Raw genomic sequence first — 16,470 nt, forward strand, 5'->3', positions numbered from 1 at the left:
CTTGGTACGAAGGAAAATATTTTTTGAAAAATATTTTTTAATTTTCCCATGTCTGGTTGGCTTAAATGTTTTGGAAAATATTTTCCTTATGAACTCATTTTCCTCCAATTGGAGGAAAATGTTTTCCTTATCAAGAGAAGGGAAAATATTTTTCAAAACTCCTTCTCAACCTTCCCCACCCTCACCAACACACCCCACCCCTCTCCAGAAAAGGCTTCTTTTTTTTTTTCAAATTTTAATTTTTCCGTTACCACCCATCCTACTACCCCTCCACCCCCTTCCCCACCGCAATTACCTTAATTTTTTTTTTTTGCAATTTCAAATTTCTATTTTTTCGTTTTTCGGCACCCCCCCTCCGAAAAAATATTTTTCAGTTNCCCCCCCCCCAAATATTTTTTAAATATATTTTTCAGTTTTAGTTTTTTTATTTATCGGTTTAAAGGTTCAAAATTTTACAAGTTTCAAAATTATGAGTTCGGAGGTTTATGTGTTTGGAAGTTTACGGGTTCGAAATTCCGCGGTTCTGAAAGTTTACCGGTTCGAAGGTTTATGAAATTTGTGGGTTTGGAAGGTAGTTGGTTTGAAAGTTTATGGCTTCATGTTTATTATATTTAAATTATTTATGAATACTCTTGAGAAGTCATTTTCCTTAATTTGCGTGTCAAACACCGAAAAATGAATAAGATTACTACTTGTTTTCCAAGAAAATATTTTCTTGAATAACTTTTTTCACGGAAACATTTTCCGTTATACCAAACACACCCTAAGTTTTAAATCCGGCACCTCTCTTCTTCCGCTTTCGAACTTTAAACATAAAATTTCTAGTTACTATAAATTAGGATTTAGCCGTTGGGATTTTCTACATAAAAGAAGAAAATTAAAATCGAACAACATTAAACCGGTAAGGAATCAAAAGTTAAAGGACAACCATTTCGATCTTAAATTCAAGAGGAAAAATGAGAATAATCTATTTTGAGAACAAAGGCTTGTATAATGAATTGTACGGAAATTAAATTCCAATTATACATAGAGCATGTAAATCATGGTGGTTGTTGAAAATTTAGCCAATTTTTCCGGACAACATCAATTACGTTTCAGTCTCGAACAAATCGAAATCGAAACATCAATAAGGTGCAGGTGCAAGTGATGGTGCAATGTTCAAGTTCTTTTCTTGATGTATGTGTTTGTCATCGTCGCAATCATATGCACATTCGCAAAATGTAGAACCATCGCTTCGTATTTGACACGTTGCTACGTGAACATACGAGAAAGTTGCTTGAATGCATAGCTTCATACATCGATCATTAAGAGTGCTGCAAATGTTAAAACCAATATCAACTACGCATCCCTTTCCATATACCATTGGAACAATTCTCTCATCTGCATTCACAATAAAATCAAAATACTACAATTAGTAAGAAAAACATAATTAATCATTGTAATTATTGTAAAGCCAAGATATTGATCGAGTTGGGACCTGATGCAATAGCAACGAAGAGGACAACATAGAAAAATGAAGTGAGGAACTTTGCCATTTTCAAGTTTTTCTCCAAAAGCTACTATTGATCAAGAACTCTTGATTTGGACTTCCGTTTTATACTTGTTTCTCTGTCAACAAGATCACTGCAATTTTGGTAGATTACTTTATATTAATTAGATTACTATATGTACGAGGATTTTCTGGATTTGGCGTTTGATGACTAAACGATATATGAATATAAGAATGATCTATAACAATTGTATTTATTAATTATTTTACAAAGGAGTCTTCGCCTTTTGTACTTGTTTTGACAGGAAAAGATTAATTAGATTACTATATGTAGGAGGATTGACTGGATTTCGTATTTGATGATTAATCATTTATGGATACAAAAATCTATAAAAATGTGTAATAACTTTACAAATTAAAGAGTCTTACCCTTTAGTAACTTGTTTTGATGGGAAAAGATTAATTAGATTATTATATGTATGAGGACTAACTGGATTTCGTACATTATGAATAACTATTTATGAATATAAGCATGATCTATAAACAATAATAATAATAATTATTCACTTTACAAAGGAGTCCTAGCCTTTTATAACTTGTTTGGACATGAATAGTTCAAACTGTCAGCCTGTGAAATGTAGGATTTATTTCACGGGTTGTCATTCTACTAAATTTTATTGCAACAAAATTATAAAATTAACTATTGTTTTGTTTGTTGAAAATAATCGCTTTTAATTTTCCAAATGTTTGGTGAATAAGCTAGAAATTGGTGTCTACTATTTTAGTTTAATTACTTCTTCTACTGATTAAAATTTGTGATGTTGTCCTAATTAAATCATTAGAAGAATCAAACCATGGAAACGTATTTGTGAATGAATTCCCCAAATCGTTATTCAACTTAATGACTTTACCTAGGAATTCTTTTCCGTTTTAGGACAAAAAAGTCAATAAACTTTTCATTCGTTTCTTCAAATGCCATACACCACCATAAAATCCATTTTTTATCTACCATCCTCAAATTTTATTTAATTATCCCTCAACGCCATTACTTGAGTACTTTTTTGGCCTACCATTTTTATTATTTTCATTTTGAAGTCATCCATATTATTCAAGTAAGAATGAATCATATATGAGAAATATTCATTAAGAAATCGAGATAATTGTGATTTTAACATAAATTTAAAACTTTTAAGCAGAATTTTCCTCCTATTTTCCTTCTACAAATTTTTAAAAATATGATCTTAAAATTATTATATATATATGGGCAAACAAAAGTAAGATCGTATACTCTCATCTCATCTTTATTATTCTTACTCATTTAAAGTACTTTAAGTAATTTTTGTAATTATGAAGAGTATACTATATAATCTTGAGATTTTTCTAAAATAAAAAAATAAAGTACTGTTATAAAATAATAAAAGAATAAGAACAATATTGCAGAGAAAAGTAGAGAGAGAATTCTTATTGATTTGGGATGAATTACAATGGAATAGAACCCTCTATTTATAGGGAGAGGTTGACTTAGCCACCAAGTAATAAACCCTAGAATCTCTCTAAATATGGACATTCACCATTAATAGAATTCTATTTATAACACTCCCCCTGAATGTCTATTCAACAGATAATGTGCCTCGTTAAAACCTTAACTAAAAGAAAACCCAATGGGAAAAAATTCTAGAAAAGGAAAATGAGTACACATGTTTAGAAATGCGCCTATTGGTTGCCTCGTTAAAAACCTTGCAAGGAAAACCCAGTGGGACAAAACCTTGTAAGGGAAAAAGAGTGCAACGCGCATTAACTCCCCCTGATGAGAGCATCAATTCACATCCTTGAGCCTTCGCATCCCGATCTTGTACACTAGCTTCTTGAAGGTTGACGTTGGTAGAGATTTTGTGAACAAATCAGCCATATTATCACTTGAACGAATCTGTTGCACATTAATATCACCATTCTTTTGAAGATCATGTGTGAAAAATAACTTTGGTGAAATGTGCTTTGTCCTATCTCCTTTTATGAATCCTCCCTTCAATTGAGCTATGCATGCTGCATTATCTTCATACAAAATTGTGGGTAGTTTGTCACATTTCACACCACATTTGTCTCGAATAAGATGTATTATAGACCTCAACCACACACATTCTCGACTTGCCTCATGAATAGCAATTATCTCAGCATGATTAGATGAAGTAGCCACAATTGATTGCTTAGTCGATCGCCAAATATGGCAGTGCCTCCACAGGTAAATACATAACCTGTTTGAGACCGAGCCTTGTGTGGGTCAGATAAATACCCAGCATCAGCATAACCAACAAGATCGGGACTGCAATTGTTGCCATAAAATAAGCCCATATCGGTAGTCCCTTTTAGATACCGCAATATGTGTTTGATTCCATTCCAATGTCTCCTTGTGGGAGCAGAGCTATATCTTGCTAAGACATTAACTGAAAAAGTTATGTCAGGCCTTGTAGTATTGGCAAGATACATTAGTGCACCAATTGCACTAAGATATGGTACTTCAGGACCAAGTAGCTCTTCATTCTTTTCTTGAGGTCGGAATGGATCCTTATTCACATCAAGTGATCGAACAACCATCGGAGTACTTAATGGATGTGCTTCATCCATGTAAAACCGTTTCAATACCTTTCTATGTAGGTAGATTGATGAATAAATATTCCGTTTGCCAAATGTTCAATTTGCAAACCAAGACATAATTTTGTCTTTCCGAGATCTTTCATCTCGAATTCCTTCTTTAAATAATCAATTGCCTTTTGGAGTTCTATAGGAGTTCCAATAAGGTTTATGTCATCAACATATACGGCAAGTACAACAAATTCTGATGTTGTTTTCTTTATAAAAACACATGGGCAAATGGCATCATTTAGATAGCCTTCCTTTAATAAATACTCACTAAGACGATTATACCACATTCGTCCTGATTGCTTTAGACCATACAAAGATCTTTGCAATTTGATTGAAAATATTTCCCGGGACTGAAAAATTATGTGCGTTTGGCATTTTAAATCCATCGGAAATTTTCATGTATATCTCATTATCAAGTGAGCCATAAAGGTAGGCGGTAACCACATCCATTAAATGCATGTCAAGCTTTTCATGGACAGCAAAACTAATGAGATAACGGAACGTTATAGCATCCATAATGGGTGAATATGTCTCTTCATAATCGATACCAGGCCTTTGTGAAAATCCTTGTGCAACAAGGCGTGCCTTATATCTTTGTACCTCGTTTTTCTCATTTCTCTTGCGTACAAAGACCCATTTATAGCCAACAGGCTTAACACCATTAGGTGTTTGGACTACAGGCCCAAAAACTTCACGTTTCGCAAGTGAGTTCAACTCTGATTGGATTGTTTCTTGCCATTTTGGTCAATCACGTCTTTGTCGACATTCTCCAACAGACTGAGGTTCAAGATCCTCACTTTCTTGCATAATGCTAGATGCAACATTATATGCAAAGACATAATCCACCACTATATCCACTCGATTCAAATTTGTCTCAATATCGATTGGATTTATTGATAGTTCCTTATTTTCTTGAGTCTCGGGCTCAGTGGATTCCTCATGAATCTCAGAATTTATTAAATTGTGGATTTCTTCATGAGATTCTTTCATAGTGTCATTTTGATCATTTATTTTCCTTTTTCTAGGATTTCGATCTTTGGAACCTAATGGTCTGCCACGTTTAAGGCGTGCTTTTGACTCATTAGCTATGACACTAGAAGATTGTCCAATAGGGACATCAATATGGATTGGAACATTCTCCCCAGGGATATGTAATTTTGTTATCCTTTTCATATTCGTAAATGCATCTGGCATTTGATTTGCTATTCTCTACAAATGAATAATCTTTTGACCTCTTTTTCACAAATAGAGGCACGTGGATCAAGATGAGATAATGATGGATTTTTCCACAAAATTTCCCGTTTGGTTTCACCAACTTCTCCCCCTAATTTTGGGAAGAGTGTCTCATCGAATCGACAGTTTGCAAATCGTGCAGTAAACAAATCCCCCGTCAATGTTTCGAGGTAGCGAATAATGGAGGGCGATTCAAAACCAACATATATTCCTAACCTTCTCTGTGGACCCATTTTGGTGCGATGTGGTGGTGCTACAGGCACATATACCGCACATCCAAAAATTCTTAAATGGGATATATTAGGTTCATGACCCAAAACTAATTGCAACGGGGAATATTTATGATAATTTGTCGGCCTGAGACGAACTAGCATAGCTGCATGCAAAATGGCGTGACCCCAAACAGAAGTGGGTAACCTCGTTTTCATGAGTAACGGTCTTGCTATCAATTGCATTAAAGACTCCGCAAGGCCATTTTGAGTGTGAACATGAGCTACAGGATGTTCCACTTTTATCCCAATTGATAAGCAATAATCATTAAATGCTTGGATGAAAACTCAGCAGCATTATCGAGTCTAATAGACTTAATTGGATTATCGAGAAATTGTGCCCGTAATCGAATTATTTGTGCCATTAATTTTGCAAACGCGAGGTTGCGAGATGACAATATGCACACATAGGACCATCTAGAAGATGCGTCTATTAAGACCATAAAATATCTAAACGACCCACTATGTGGGTGAATAGGTCCGCAAATGTCCCCTTGTATACGTTCCAAAAATGCAGGGGACTCAATTCCAACCTTTGTTGGTGATGGTTTAATAATTAACTTTCCTTGATAACAAGAAGTGCAAGAAAATTCATCATTTAAAAGAATCTTTAAATTCTTTAATGGATGCCCATTTGAGTTTTCTATAATTCGTCTCATCATAATTGATCCAGGGTGTCCCAATCGGTCATGCCAAAGTACAAAAGTATTGGAATCGGTAACCTTTTGGTTTACAATAGAATGTGCCTCAATTGCACTAATTCTTGTCCAATACAGGCCACAAGACAAAGATGGAAACTTCTCAATAGCCCTTTTCTGGCCAGAGACATTTTTGGTAATGATGAGATATTCAAGATTATTTTCGTCTATTGTCTCAATATGATATACATTTCGACGGATATCTTTAAAACTCAACAAGTTCCTCTTGGACTTGGAGCAGAACATTGCATTCTCTATGATAAGTATTGTTCCCTTAGGCAAAGTTATAGTAGCTCTTCCAGAGCCTTCAATTAAATTACTACTACCAGAAATTGTAGTAATATCTGCCTTACACATACTTAAATGAGAGAAATATTTCTTCTCTTTGAATATTGTATGTGTCGTACATGAATCAATTAAACAAATATTTTTACAATTGAACTTTGATCCAAGTTTACCTGGAGAGATATCGACATTTGTTTGATCCATTGAATAAAGACTGTTGCACGTTTTCTAATCTTGATTCACAGTTGAAAAGTCTTCTAAGTCTTGATCAATTGTTTGCTAATTCTTCTCTAAGAGGTAAGTGAAGACAACGAACACTACTGACTTACATACACAACCTTTCAGCATAGGCGCAACTGGATATTGAAAACATAAAACATGTTTCTTAATCTTCTTGAGACGGTAGAGTCTCGTGCTGATAACGTGTTATAAAATAATAAAAGAATAAGAACAATATTGCAGAGAAAAGTAGAGAGAGAATTCTTATTGATTTGGGATGAATTACAATGGAATAGAACCCTCTATTTATAGGGAGAGGTTGACTTAGCCACCAAGTAATAAACCCTAGAATCTCTCTAAATATGGACATTCACCATAAATAAAATTCTATTTATAACAAGTACCAAATTCATATTTATAAAAATAATGACGACTCGTATGTATGTATGTATGGTGGAGCAGAAAATATTTTTTGACAAATGTGTAGAGTGCTGGAGAGAACAGTTATGATATTGATATAAATCTGAAAAGAGATTCGTATGACTACCAAAAAATGAATTAAACTTTAAAAACTTTTTATACGGTAAATAGATAAACTATTTTTATAATTATATCTAAGATAAGTGTGACGATCCAATAGGTCGTTTTGAATACTAGCTCATTTTTTCTGTGTTCTGAGACCTCCTGTAACATTATCCGATGGTTTATGACTTGCGTGCGTGATCTGTGTTACTTTTCGGAAAGCTATTACGTGAAATTTTAAAGAAAATATGATTTTTGACTTAAAATTGGGATTGAGTTGACCACGATCAACGTTTTTAGTAAACGGCCTCGGATCGATGTTTTGATGATTCTAGCAGGTTCGTATAATGTTTAGACTTGTATGCATGTTTGATTGGGGTCCCCGGTGACTCGAGGGCGTTTCGGCGCATTATGTGAAAATTGGCTAAACTTGAATTTTAAAGTTGAATATCTTGAATTTTGATGAACGATTCTTGATATTTGATATTATTTTGATGACTAGAGGTAGCGAGCGAGTTTGCATGATATTATTATACTTGTGTAAATGTTCAAATTGAGCTGGTAGGAAGCTCCAAAACGTTAGTGGAGTGAAAGTATGCCGTAATTCATTCGCCGGCGTAACCATCAAGCTCGCCGGTGCATCGTGTTCCGGCGTCTTGCCATAGTTGGTGCAAGTTAGCCTCCCTTGGCTAAACGTGCGTCGAGACAAAACTTATGAACTTTCAATATCTTCTGCATTTGTAGCTTCCCTTGGCTAAAACGTGCGCCGAGACAAAACTTATGAACTTTCAATATCTTCTGCATTTGTATATATTTTATAAAACACTTTGGTTACTTTTTTGTAAATAGAAAAATCTAGCTAAACTCGGGTAAAGAATGTGTAGAGAGCGCATAGCCTGCATTATTACAATTTGTGCCATGTGAATCAAAGTCGTGACTGAGCTTGAAGGTCTTAAAAATTGTATTCAATAAATATATAATGCTTTTATATTCTATAGTTCATGTATTCTATTAAAACTTATTAATTTTACATAATAAATGAGATATCCTAACTTTTATGTGATTTTGTTTTTAAAAGAGATAACAAATATTAATGGAACTGTATTAATATCGAAGAACAACTATTTTAAAAAAAATTTAGTTTTGATCCACACGATATAATAACTAAAAAATTAATATAGTACAAATTTCTTAAAATAGTGGACTGGACCGAACCATTCACACCCATTCCTACATCGTGGAACTAAAGGAATGAAAAACTTAAAATTGAGCAACTCTGTTTTCCTTTATTTTCTTCCCCTTAGAGAAGGTGGTCATTAAAAAATGAAAAAAAAGAAAGAAAGTGCAAAAACACGATTGAACCAAGCATGCAATTTCTCCAAATTTTTTGTTTATTCATAGTATTATAAATTACTTTATAATAATTTCTTACCAACTTTTCGCTTGTACTTATTATGTTAATTCTTCGTTAATTTCTTCTAAGACTTGAGAGAACAAAATGGGACAAAATTCAACTAAAACATGACGGATACATGAAATGATTTCATATGTAAAACGTTAGTCTTAAATATTAGATCAGATCAAATTCTATTATATGAATTTGTTCGCCCAAGTAAAGGTTAGTTTTGAAGACTGACAAAGGAATTCAGACATGAACCAGGTCCATCCTGCAGGTCCATCCCTCAGGTGCACAAAAACGGGCAGATTCAAGCATGTGGGATGCACGTGAAGGAGATAAGCTTAACTTGGTGTATTTAATATCTCCTGATCGAAAATGTTGCATAATTGATAAGGAGAAGGACTCCTTACTCAAAGAGAACACTATCCAAGATAGGGAAGGAGTTAGAAGTTGAAATCAACTAGAACTCTTCCACTAAGAAAGAGTTGCATCAGAACTTTAGTTATTTCTTCATCTACTAACTCTATAAATTGCAGGATGTTCTCACATTACAGTTGTTGCACAAAAACGCAGAAGTTAAACGTGAATTGAGAGCAAAATAGCATGGCTTTTTGCAAGCAGTTCGTATGTGATTCAAGTGTGCAAACCTGAAGCTACATGAACCAGATTGAAGAACCATCTCCATAAAGAGTTTTATGTGTCTTTCTTTATTTCTAGTTCAATTGTAGTAGGTGTTTTCATATTGTACCTTTCAGCTTTTATAGAAGCAATTGTATTAGGTACTTTGAGTATTCAAGTTAGAGTTAACTTGAAGTTGTCGCAGCAGTTACAGGCTGGTTGCTACAACGAGATTAGAGTTAATCCTTAGGTTTACAAAGAGTTTTGTAAATGCTGTTTTGGCTAAGTTATTTTAGTGGAAGTTTGGGAAAATCCTACTGAGTAGTAGGTCGTGATTTTTTCACCTTTTGAGCCAGTTATTTTCCACGTAAAAATCTCTGTGTTCTTTGTTTTCTTTATTTTATTATTCCGCAAACAGTAGTAGTTGGAACACATAGAAGAACCAGGTCCTTCTATAGTTCAGTTAAGCGAAAATTGAGTATCACACAAATCACCTCCCTCCCCCCCCCCCCTGTGTGGTATTGACGTTTAAAACATCAATTGATATCAGAGCAGGTTATCCTTGAAGAGGCTAACACCTTAGGAAAAGATCACAATGAGTGCACCACCTAGAAACTGGAAAGGGAAATCCACTGCTAGGCCCCCACCCTTTAATGGTCAGTACTATTCTTGGTGGAAGAACAGGATGAGAGATCACATCATAGGAGAAGACTATGAACTCTGGGATATAGTCACTAATGGTCCCCTGGCTACTACAAAGAAGAATGCTGAAGGAGTGGACGTGCCAAAGACAAGAGTTGACTGCACTGCTGAAGATTTGAAGAAATGGGAAAAGAATGCTAAGGCCAAGAAATGGCTTGTGTGTGGACTTGGTCCAGACGAGTACAGTAGAATTCAAAGCTGTACCACTGCTAAGGAAATCTGGGACACTTTGCAAGTGGCTCATCAAGGAACACCTCAAGTGAAGAGGTCCATAGGAACACTGCTGTATTCTCAATATGAGAATTTCACCATGAAGGAAGGAAAAACCATCCAAGAGATGTATACAAGGTTCACCACACTGACAAATGAACTTAAGTCTCTTGGAGGAGTTATTCTTGAAGATGACAAAGTTGAGAAGATTTAGACAAGGGTGCTGCCAGTCTCTTGGGAAAGCAAAATCACAGCTATTCAGGAATCAAAGAACATTGCCACTCTTAAGTTGGATGAGCTAATTGGAAATCTCACCACCTATGAACTTAGAAGGCAAACCATGAAGATGGATGCACCCAAAAAGGAAAGGAGCCTGGCATTCAGAATCACTAAAGGTGCTGATCTAGAGGAGGATGAAATGACCATGATCACAAAGGACTTCAAGAAGTACCTAATGAGAGGAAAGGGTCCTTCAAGAAGCGGAAGCTACATCAAACCAAGGGTTCCTGAAAAACAAACCAATGAGGGGTGTTACAAGTGTGGGAAGACTGATCACCACATCAAAAACTGCCCTCAATGGGAAATTGAATGGAAGAAGGAAAGAGCTGAACAAAGGAACAGGAAGAAGGAACAAGTTCAACCCAAGAAGAATAAAGGATCAACAAAGGCTATGGTTGCTGCTTGGGGAGAAAGCTCAAATGAGGACTCAGAGGATGAATATGGAGATGAACAAGCACTTATGGTAATTGGAGAATCCGATGAGGAATCTGAGGTAAGTATAATTCATCTCAAAGACAAGATTAAACTTTTGTCTAAATAAAGGCTATCTGAGTTACTCCTGGATTTCATTGATGAATCTAAGGATCTAAACAATGAAAACAAATAGCTGTCTAAGGAGTGTGTGATTTTAAAAGCAAAGTGCAAAAATCTGGAACTTAGGGCTAGTGAAAGTGAAAGTAAAAATGCTGAGTTAAAGAACCAGGTTCATGAACTTGACACCACTGTCCTAGAGCTTAGATCTGAAAATCTAAAATTGAAATTAGGAACTAGTAAAAAGAAAGCTTGTCACACACAACTCACTTTAGAAGAAAATGTAGGAAAAATGAAAGACGAGTTGTACAAAAGAGATGAGCAGATAAGAGTCCTTAAGGAGGATCTAAACAAGGTTAAGCACGAGCTAGACAGAACCTGTAAATGGAATGGGTCCTCTGATGCACTTTCATGGCTACATGAACACCTTAGTAGCAATAAGAGAGGACTTGTCTAGGGACCCCTGCACCTAAGTGGGATCCCAAAAGCAAGTACCTCACACTTCGTGAGAACATAATTTGCACACACTATGGTAAAGCAGGTCACTATAAAAGTCAATGTATTGCAAAAGAAAAGGCTAGTCAAAAGAATAAAGAATTTGTTCAAGGGAAAAATAGGCTGCCAAGTTGGGTTAAAAAGAATCCGATTCACCCTTTTGCCTATAGAAAGGGACCCAAACTAGTTTGGGTTCCTAAGACTAACCCCTGATTTCCTTTTGTGGGTCCAAGTGAAGGGGAGCAGCCAAATATGGTACATGGATAGTGGCCGTTCAAAGCATATGACAAAAAGCAAGAACCAGTTCCTTTCACTTGAGGACCTCAAAGGAGGTAATGTCTCCTTTGGAAATGGGAAGAAAGGTGAGATCATTGGGGTTGGAAAGGTAGGTAAGACTTATTCTCACTCTATTGAGAATGTCTACTTGATAGATCGCCTAAAGTACAGTCTAATCTGTGTATCACAATTATGTGATAGTGGTAACTTGGTAGCATTCACCTCTACTAAATGTTTTGTGATAAATCTTACCACTGACAAGATTGTTTTGCAGGGATAAAGAGTAAACAAATATTTACATTGTAGATCTGTCCACACTTTCAAAAAATGAACTCACTTGCTTAAGTGTGTTGGACAATGATCCCCTCCTTTGGCACAAGAGACTTGGACATGCAAGTCTAAGTCAACTCAACAAATTAGTCTCCAAGGATCTGGTGATAGGGCTGCCTAACATCAAGTTCAAGGAAGACAAAGTTTGTGAGGCTTGTGCAAGGGGGAAGCAGGTAAGATCCTCTTTTAAATGCAAAAAAGTGGTAAGTTTCACCAGAACGATGGAACTGGTCCATATGGATCTCTGTGGTCCAATGAGAACATTAAGCAGAGGTGGTAAAAGATATGTGATGGTGCTTGTTGATGATTACTCTAGGTTTACTTGGACATTGTTCTTAACATCTAAAGATGAAGCATTTGACATGTTTACTTCTTTTGTTAGAATAACTCATATACAACTAGGTAATCAACCTGCATCAATTAGGTCTGATCATGGAACTGAATTTGAAAATGCTAAGTTTGCTGAATTTTTGCATGCTACATCATAAATATTTGCATGACTAGACCTCTTGTTAAGAAGATTCCCTATGAGTCACTTAAAGGGAGAAAGCTAAATATATCCCATCTTAGGGCATTTAGATGCAAGTGCTTTGTGCACAATAATGGCAAAGACTCCCTAGGTAAGTATGATCCCAGAAGTGATGAGGGAGTATTCTTGGGATATTCTTCACATAGTAAAGCTTATAAGATATACAGTAAAAGAACTATGTGTGTTATTTTTTTAAAAACTAACATTCTTTCTGAGAGGCAGGAACAAGATAATGAAGAGATTGGGCTGATAAGAAATTCAAATGGTGAAACCACAGTCCAGCCTGAAGATGCATCACTGGAAGGAACAGGTCCCTCCACCCAGGGCAACATGACAGGGGGAACTGACTAGAGAGGAACTGATCCTCTAACCTCGAGGGAACCTGTCCATGAACCTATTCCTCAGTAACAAAACCAGGAAGGAACATCCAAAGAAATTGACACTCCTATTGCAACATCCACGAAATCGGATATAGATGAACCCGGTTCATCTGTTGATCAGAAGTTGTATAGGGGAATGATTGGTTCTCCTTTGTATCTTACTGCTAGCAGACCTGACATTGTTTTCAGTATAGGTCTTTGTTCTCCATTTCAGGCAAATCCAAAGAAGTCCCACTTGACTGCTGTCAAGAGAATATTGAGATACTTGAAAGGCACCACTGACCTTTGCCTTTGTTATCCAAAAGGTAGTAATTTTTAACCTAGTGGGATATGCTGACGTTGATTATGCAGGTTTCCTAGTGGATAGGAAGAGCACCTCAGGTATGGCACACTTCCTTGGTTCATGTCTTGTGTCATGGGCTACCAAAAAGCAAAATTCAATGGCCTTATCTACTGCTGAAGCTGAGTATGTTGCTGCTGCTTCATGTTGTGCTCAATTGTTGTGGATCAAACAACCATTATTGAACTTTGGAATTGAAGTTGGTTGCATTTCTATTTTCTGTGATAACACTAGTGCTATTAGTATGACTAAGAATCCGGTTCATCATAAGAGAACTAAGCACATAGATGTTAGACACCATTTTTTGAGGGACAACTATGAGAAAGGCTTGATCACTATGGAGTTTTGTGCTACTGACAAGCAAATTGCTGACATCTTCACAAAAGCCTTAAGTGGAGATCACTTTGAGAGGAACAGGTTGGAATTAGGGATGATTAAGATCACCTAAAATGACCAGTTCAAGGTTAAACGAAAAAAATGAAAAAAAAATTGAAAAACAAATTTTGGTTAGAAAGTCAGTAAATTGTATAATTAGATTAAATCTTGCTCAGTCTCATACTTTCCATAGTATACTCTTGTGCCATGTGTTAAAATGACTCATTAATCACTAATGATATTTTCTCTATTTGGCAAATTTAGACTCGCACAAGAGAATTATCAAAGAAGAACCTGGTTCATCAAGATAACACGGTATGTTTTCTACACTCTGCATAATTCGAAATAACTACATTTGGATCATGAGCAGAGTCCTACCAAATACCAAACTCCTTTTGGACTTCTCCGTTACAAGTGAACCAGTCCCATTCAAAAGAGTCCCAACCGAATGGAAGTATCTAGATTCTAGGGATACACTCCAACGTCTCTTCAAAACTGAATTTTAGTTTAATTAAACTTCGAAGAGTCTGAAAAATTATAGTTACCCCATCAATTATTCCCTTGTATATTGATCAACTTAGTGTATTCCTTACTTCATCTCTCTCAAGCCGTCAAAGATTCTCATTCTTCTTTCATCTTCCAAACACAATCTAATTCTCTTCTCTTTCGTACCCTGGCCCAGATATGTCGAACACCTCTGAAAATCCTTCATCACCACCACAAGAAACCACTTCCACACCTTCTACAACACCAATCTCTAAGAAAAGTAGAATAAAGATGATGGCTCGTAAAATTGTCGCTGAAGGAGAACAGATCAAGAAAATAAACAAGCAATTGAAAGCAGGTAGGGAAGAAGAATCCTAGAAATCTAAGGATTCATTTAAGTTTGCTACTAAGGGGGAAGAAAGTAGGTCTTTTGAAACTGAACAAGTATCTTCTGACTCTAAAGTTACTCCTGAGACAATTTCTGATGTTGCTGCAAATTTGGAGAATAGATTTGTGCTGGTAGGATCTATAGCAGGTGTTGAGACTAAAGAATCTGGAGAAGTTGGTGGTAAAAATAAAAAGGGAAACAAAAAGAGCAAGGGTGCTAGGAGTACTGTGAGGGGAAAGGGTACAAGAGTGGTTGATTCTTCAGCCACTCCTGTTGGTCTAACAAAAGAAACTGGTGCAATAGTTGTTTGGGGAGAGGAATTTACTGAAATAGAAGAGAGTGTGAGCAAAACAGGGGGAAGTGGGTCTAGTGGAGCTGCTGAGGGGTTGGTTCAACTTGGGAAAAATATAGATGAACCTGTTCCATCTGAACAGGAAACCCCGGCGGACCTACTGATAGAGTTATCGATGGCACCAAAACTCATGCCATTCCCTATGGTTTCATTCTCAAAACTGTGCTTGCTCATTTCAAGGTACCTATGAGGAAGTGGGAGGTTAGTACAAGCAAGGATCATTTTGGGGTTAATACTCTGCTTGCTTGCGATTATGTGGTCAATGCCATTCCCAATGAACCTAGTTCATCTAAAAGGACACCTATCAATAGCAAGGTCAGAGCTCTATTACAGGAGAGTGAGGCAAAGGATGCTGAGATAGCAAGGCTGAAGACACGATTGGTTGAGGTACAATCTGAGAGAGATGTTCTCAGAGCTGAACTTGCAAGGGAAAAGGAGAAGAATGATGGAATTCTTCAAGACATGCTGAAACTTCTCCAAGAAAATAACCCAGCCCCTACCTCTTCCAAGCCTTAAATCCTAGCCTAGTGTAGATCAACCAGTGACCCAATTCGGGACTTTTTTTTTTCTTTTGCTCATATTTTTAATATTTTTATTTCTTCTTATGCTCTGTGGTAGAATCTTATCAATCATCAATGAAATTAACTGCCTTTTGCTCTAAGTGTTTGTTTATATTTCTTTGATGGTTAAAATTCTTAGCTTGATCTATGCTGATTAATTCATGATTGCATTTGAAGTAGCCCTAGTGGCCATGAGTAAGTTTTAAAATCTAGTTATCTCACATTTCTATGCAACTTTTCGATGATGCCAAATGGGGGAAAAAGGTTGTGCTTGAAACAAGTGATGTTTACACTAGGAACAGTGATGCTTATAACCTAATGTACCCGGTCCATGATGATAAGTGACAAAAAGGAAAAATGTTTCTAACAGTGTGTTGATGTTGAAGGTGAGTTCTGGCAGGGCCTAAGTGTATGAAAAGCACAGAGTTTGTCATCATCAAAAAGGGGGAATTTGTTGGCCCAAGTAAAGGTTAGTTTTGAAGACTGACAAAGGAACTCAGACATGAACCAGGTCCATCACTTAGGTGCACAAAAATGGGCAGATTCAAGCATGTGGGATGCACGTGAAGGAGATAAGCTTAACTTGGCGTATTTAATATCTCCTGATCGAAAAGATTGCATAATTGATAAGGCGAAGGACTCCTTAATCAAAGAGAACACTATCCAAGATAGGGAAGGAGTTAGAAGTTGAAATTAACTAGAACTCTTCCACCAAGGAAGAGTTGCATCAGAACTTTAGTTATTTCTTCATATACCAACTCTATAAATTGCCGGATGTTCTCACATTACAGTTGTTGCACAAAAACGCAGAAGTTAAACGTGAATTGATAGCAAAATAGCAAGGCTTTTTGCAAGAAGTTCATGT

The 16,470-nt window shown here is 36.2% G+C and overlaps 1 protein-coding gene across 1 annotated transcript; it reads right to left on the reverse strand.

The window, feature by feature from the left end:
* Window positions 1-976: 976 nt before the first annotated feature.
* Window positions 977-1,610, reverse strand: LOC109241154. The gene is made up of 2 exons (XM_019407878.1): window positions 1,478-1,610; window positions 977-1,380 (listed from the first exon to the last, which is right to left on the reverse strand). The coding sequence occupies exons 1-2, from the start codon at window positions 1,533-1,535 to the stop codon at window positions 1,124-1,126; spliced, it is 315 nt and encodes a 104-aa protein (XP_019263423.1). The 5' UTR covers window positions 1,536-1,610; the 3' UTR covers window positions 977-1,123.
* Window positions 1,611-16,470: the final 14,860 nt, after the last annotated feature.

The sequence above is a fragment of the Nicotiana attenuata genome, unplaced genomic scaffold (assembly GCF_001879085.1).
Source record: "Nicotiana attenuata strain UT unplaced genomic scaffold, NIATTr2, whole genome shotgun sequence".
Lineage (NCBI taxonomy): Eukaryota > Viridiplantae > Streptophyta > Magnoliopsida > Solanales > Solanaceae > Nicotiana > Nicotiana attenuata.

Coding starts and splice junctions, on each gene's coding strand:
- LOC109241154 (XM_019407878.1), bottom strand. CDS start 1,535: ATGGCAAAGTTCCTCACTTCATTTTTCTATGTTGTCCTCTTCGTTGCT. Junction 1,381..1,477: donor CTTCGTTGCTATTGCATCAG/GTCCCAACTCGA, acceptor TTGTGAATGCAG/ATGAGAGAATTGTTCCAATG.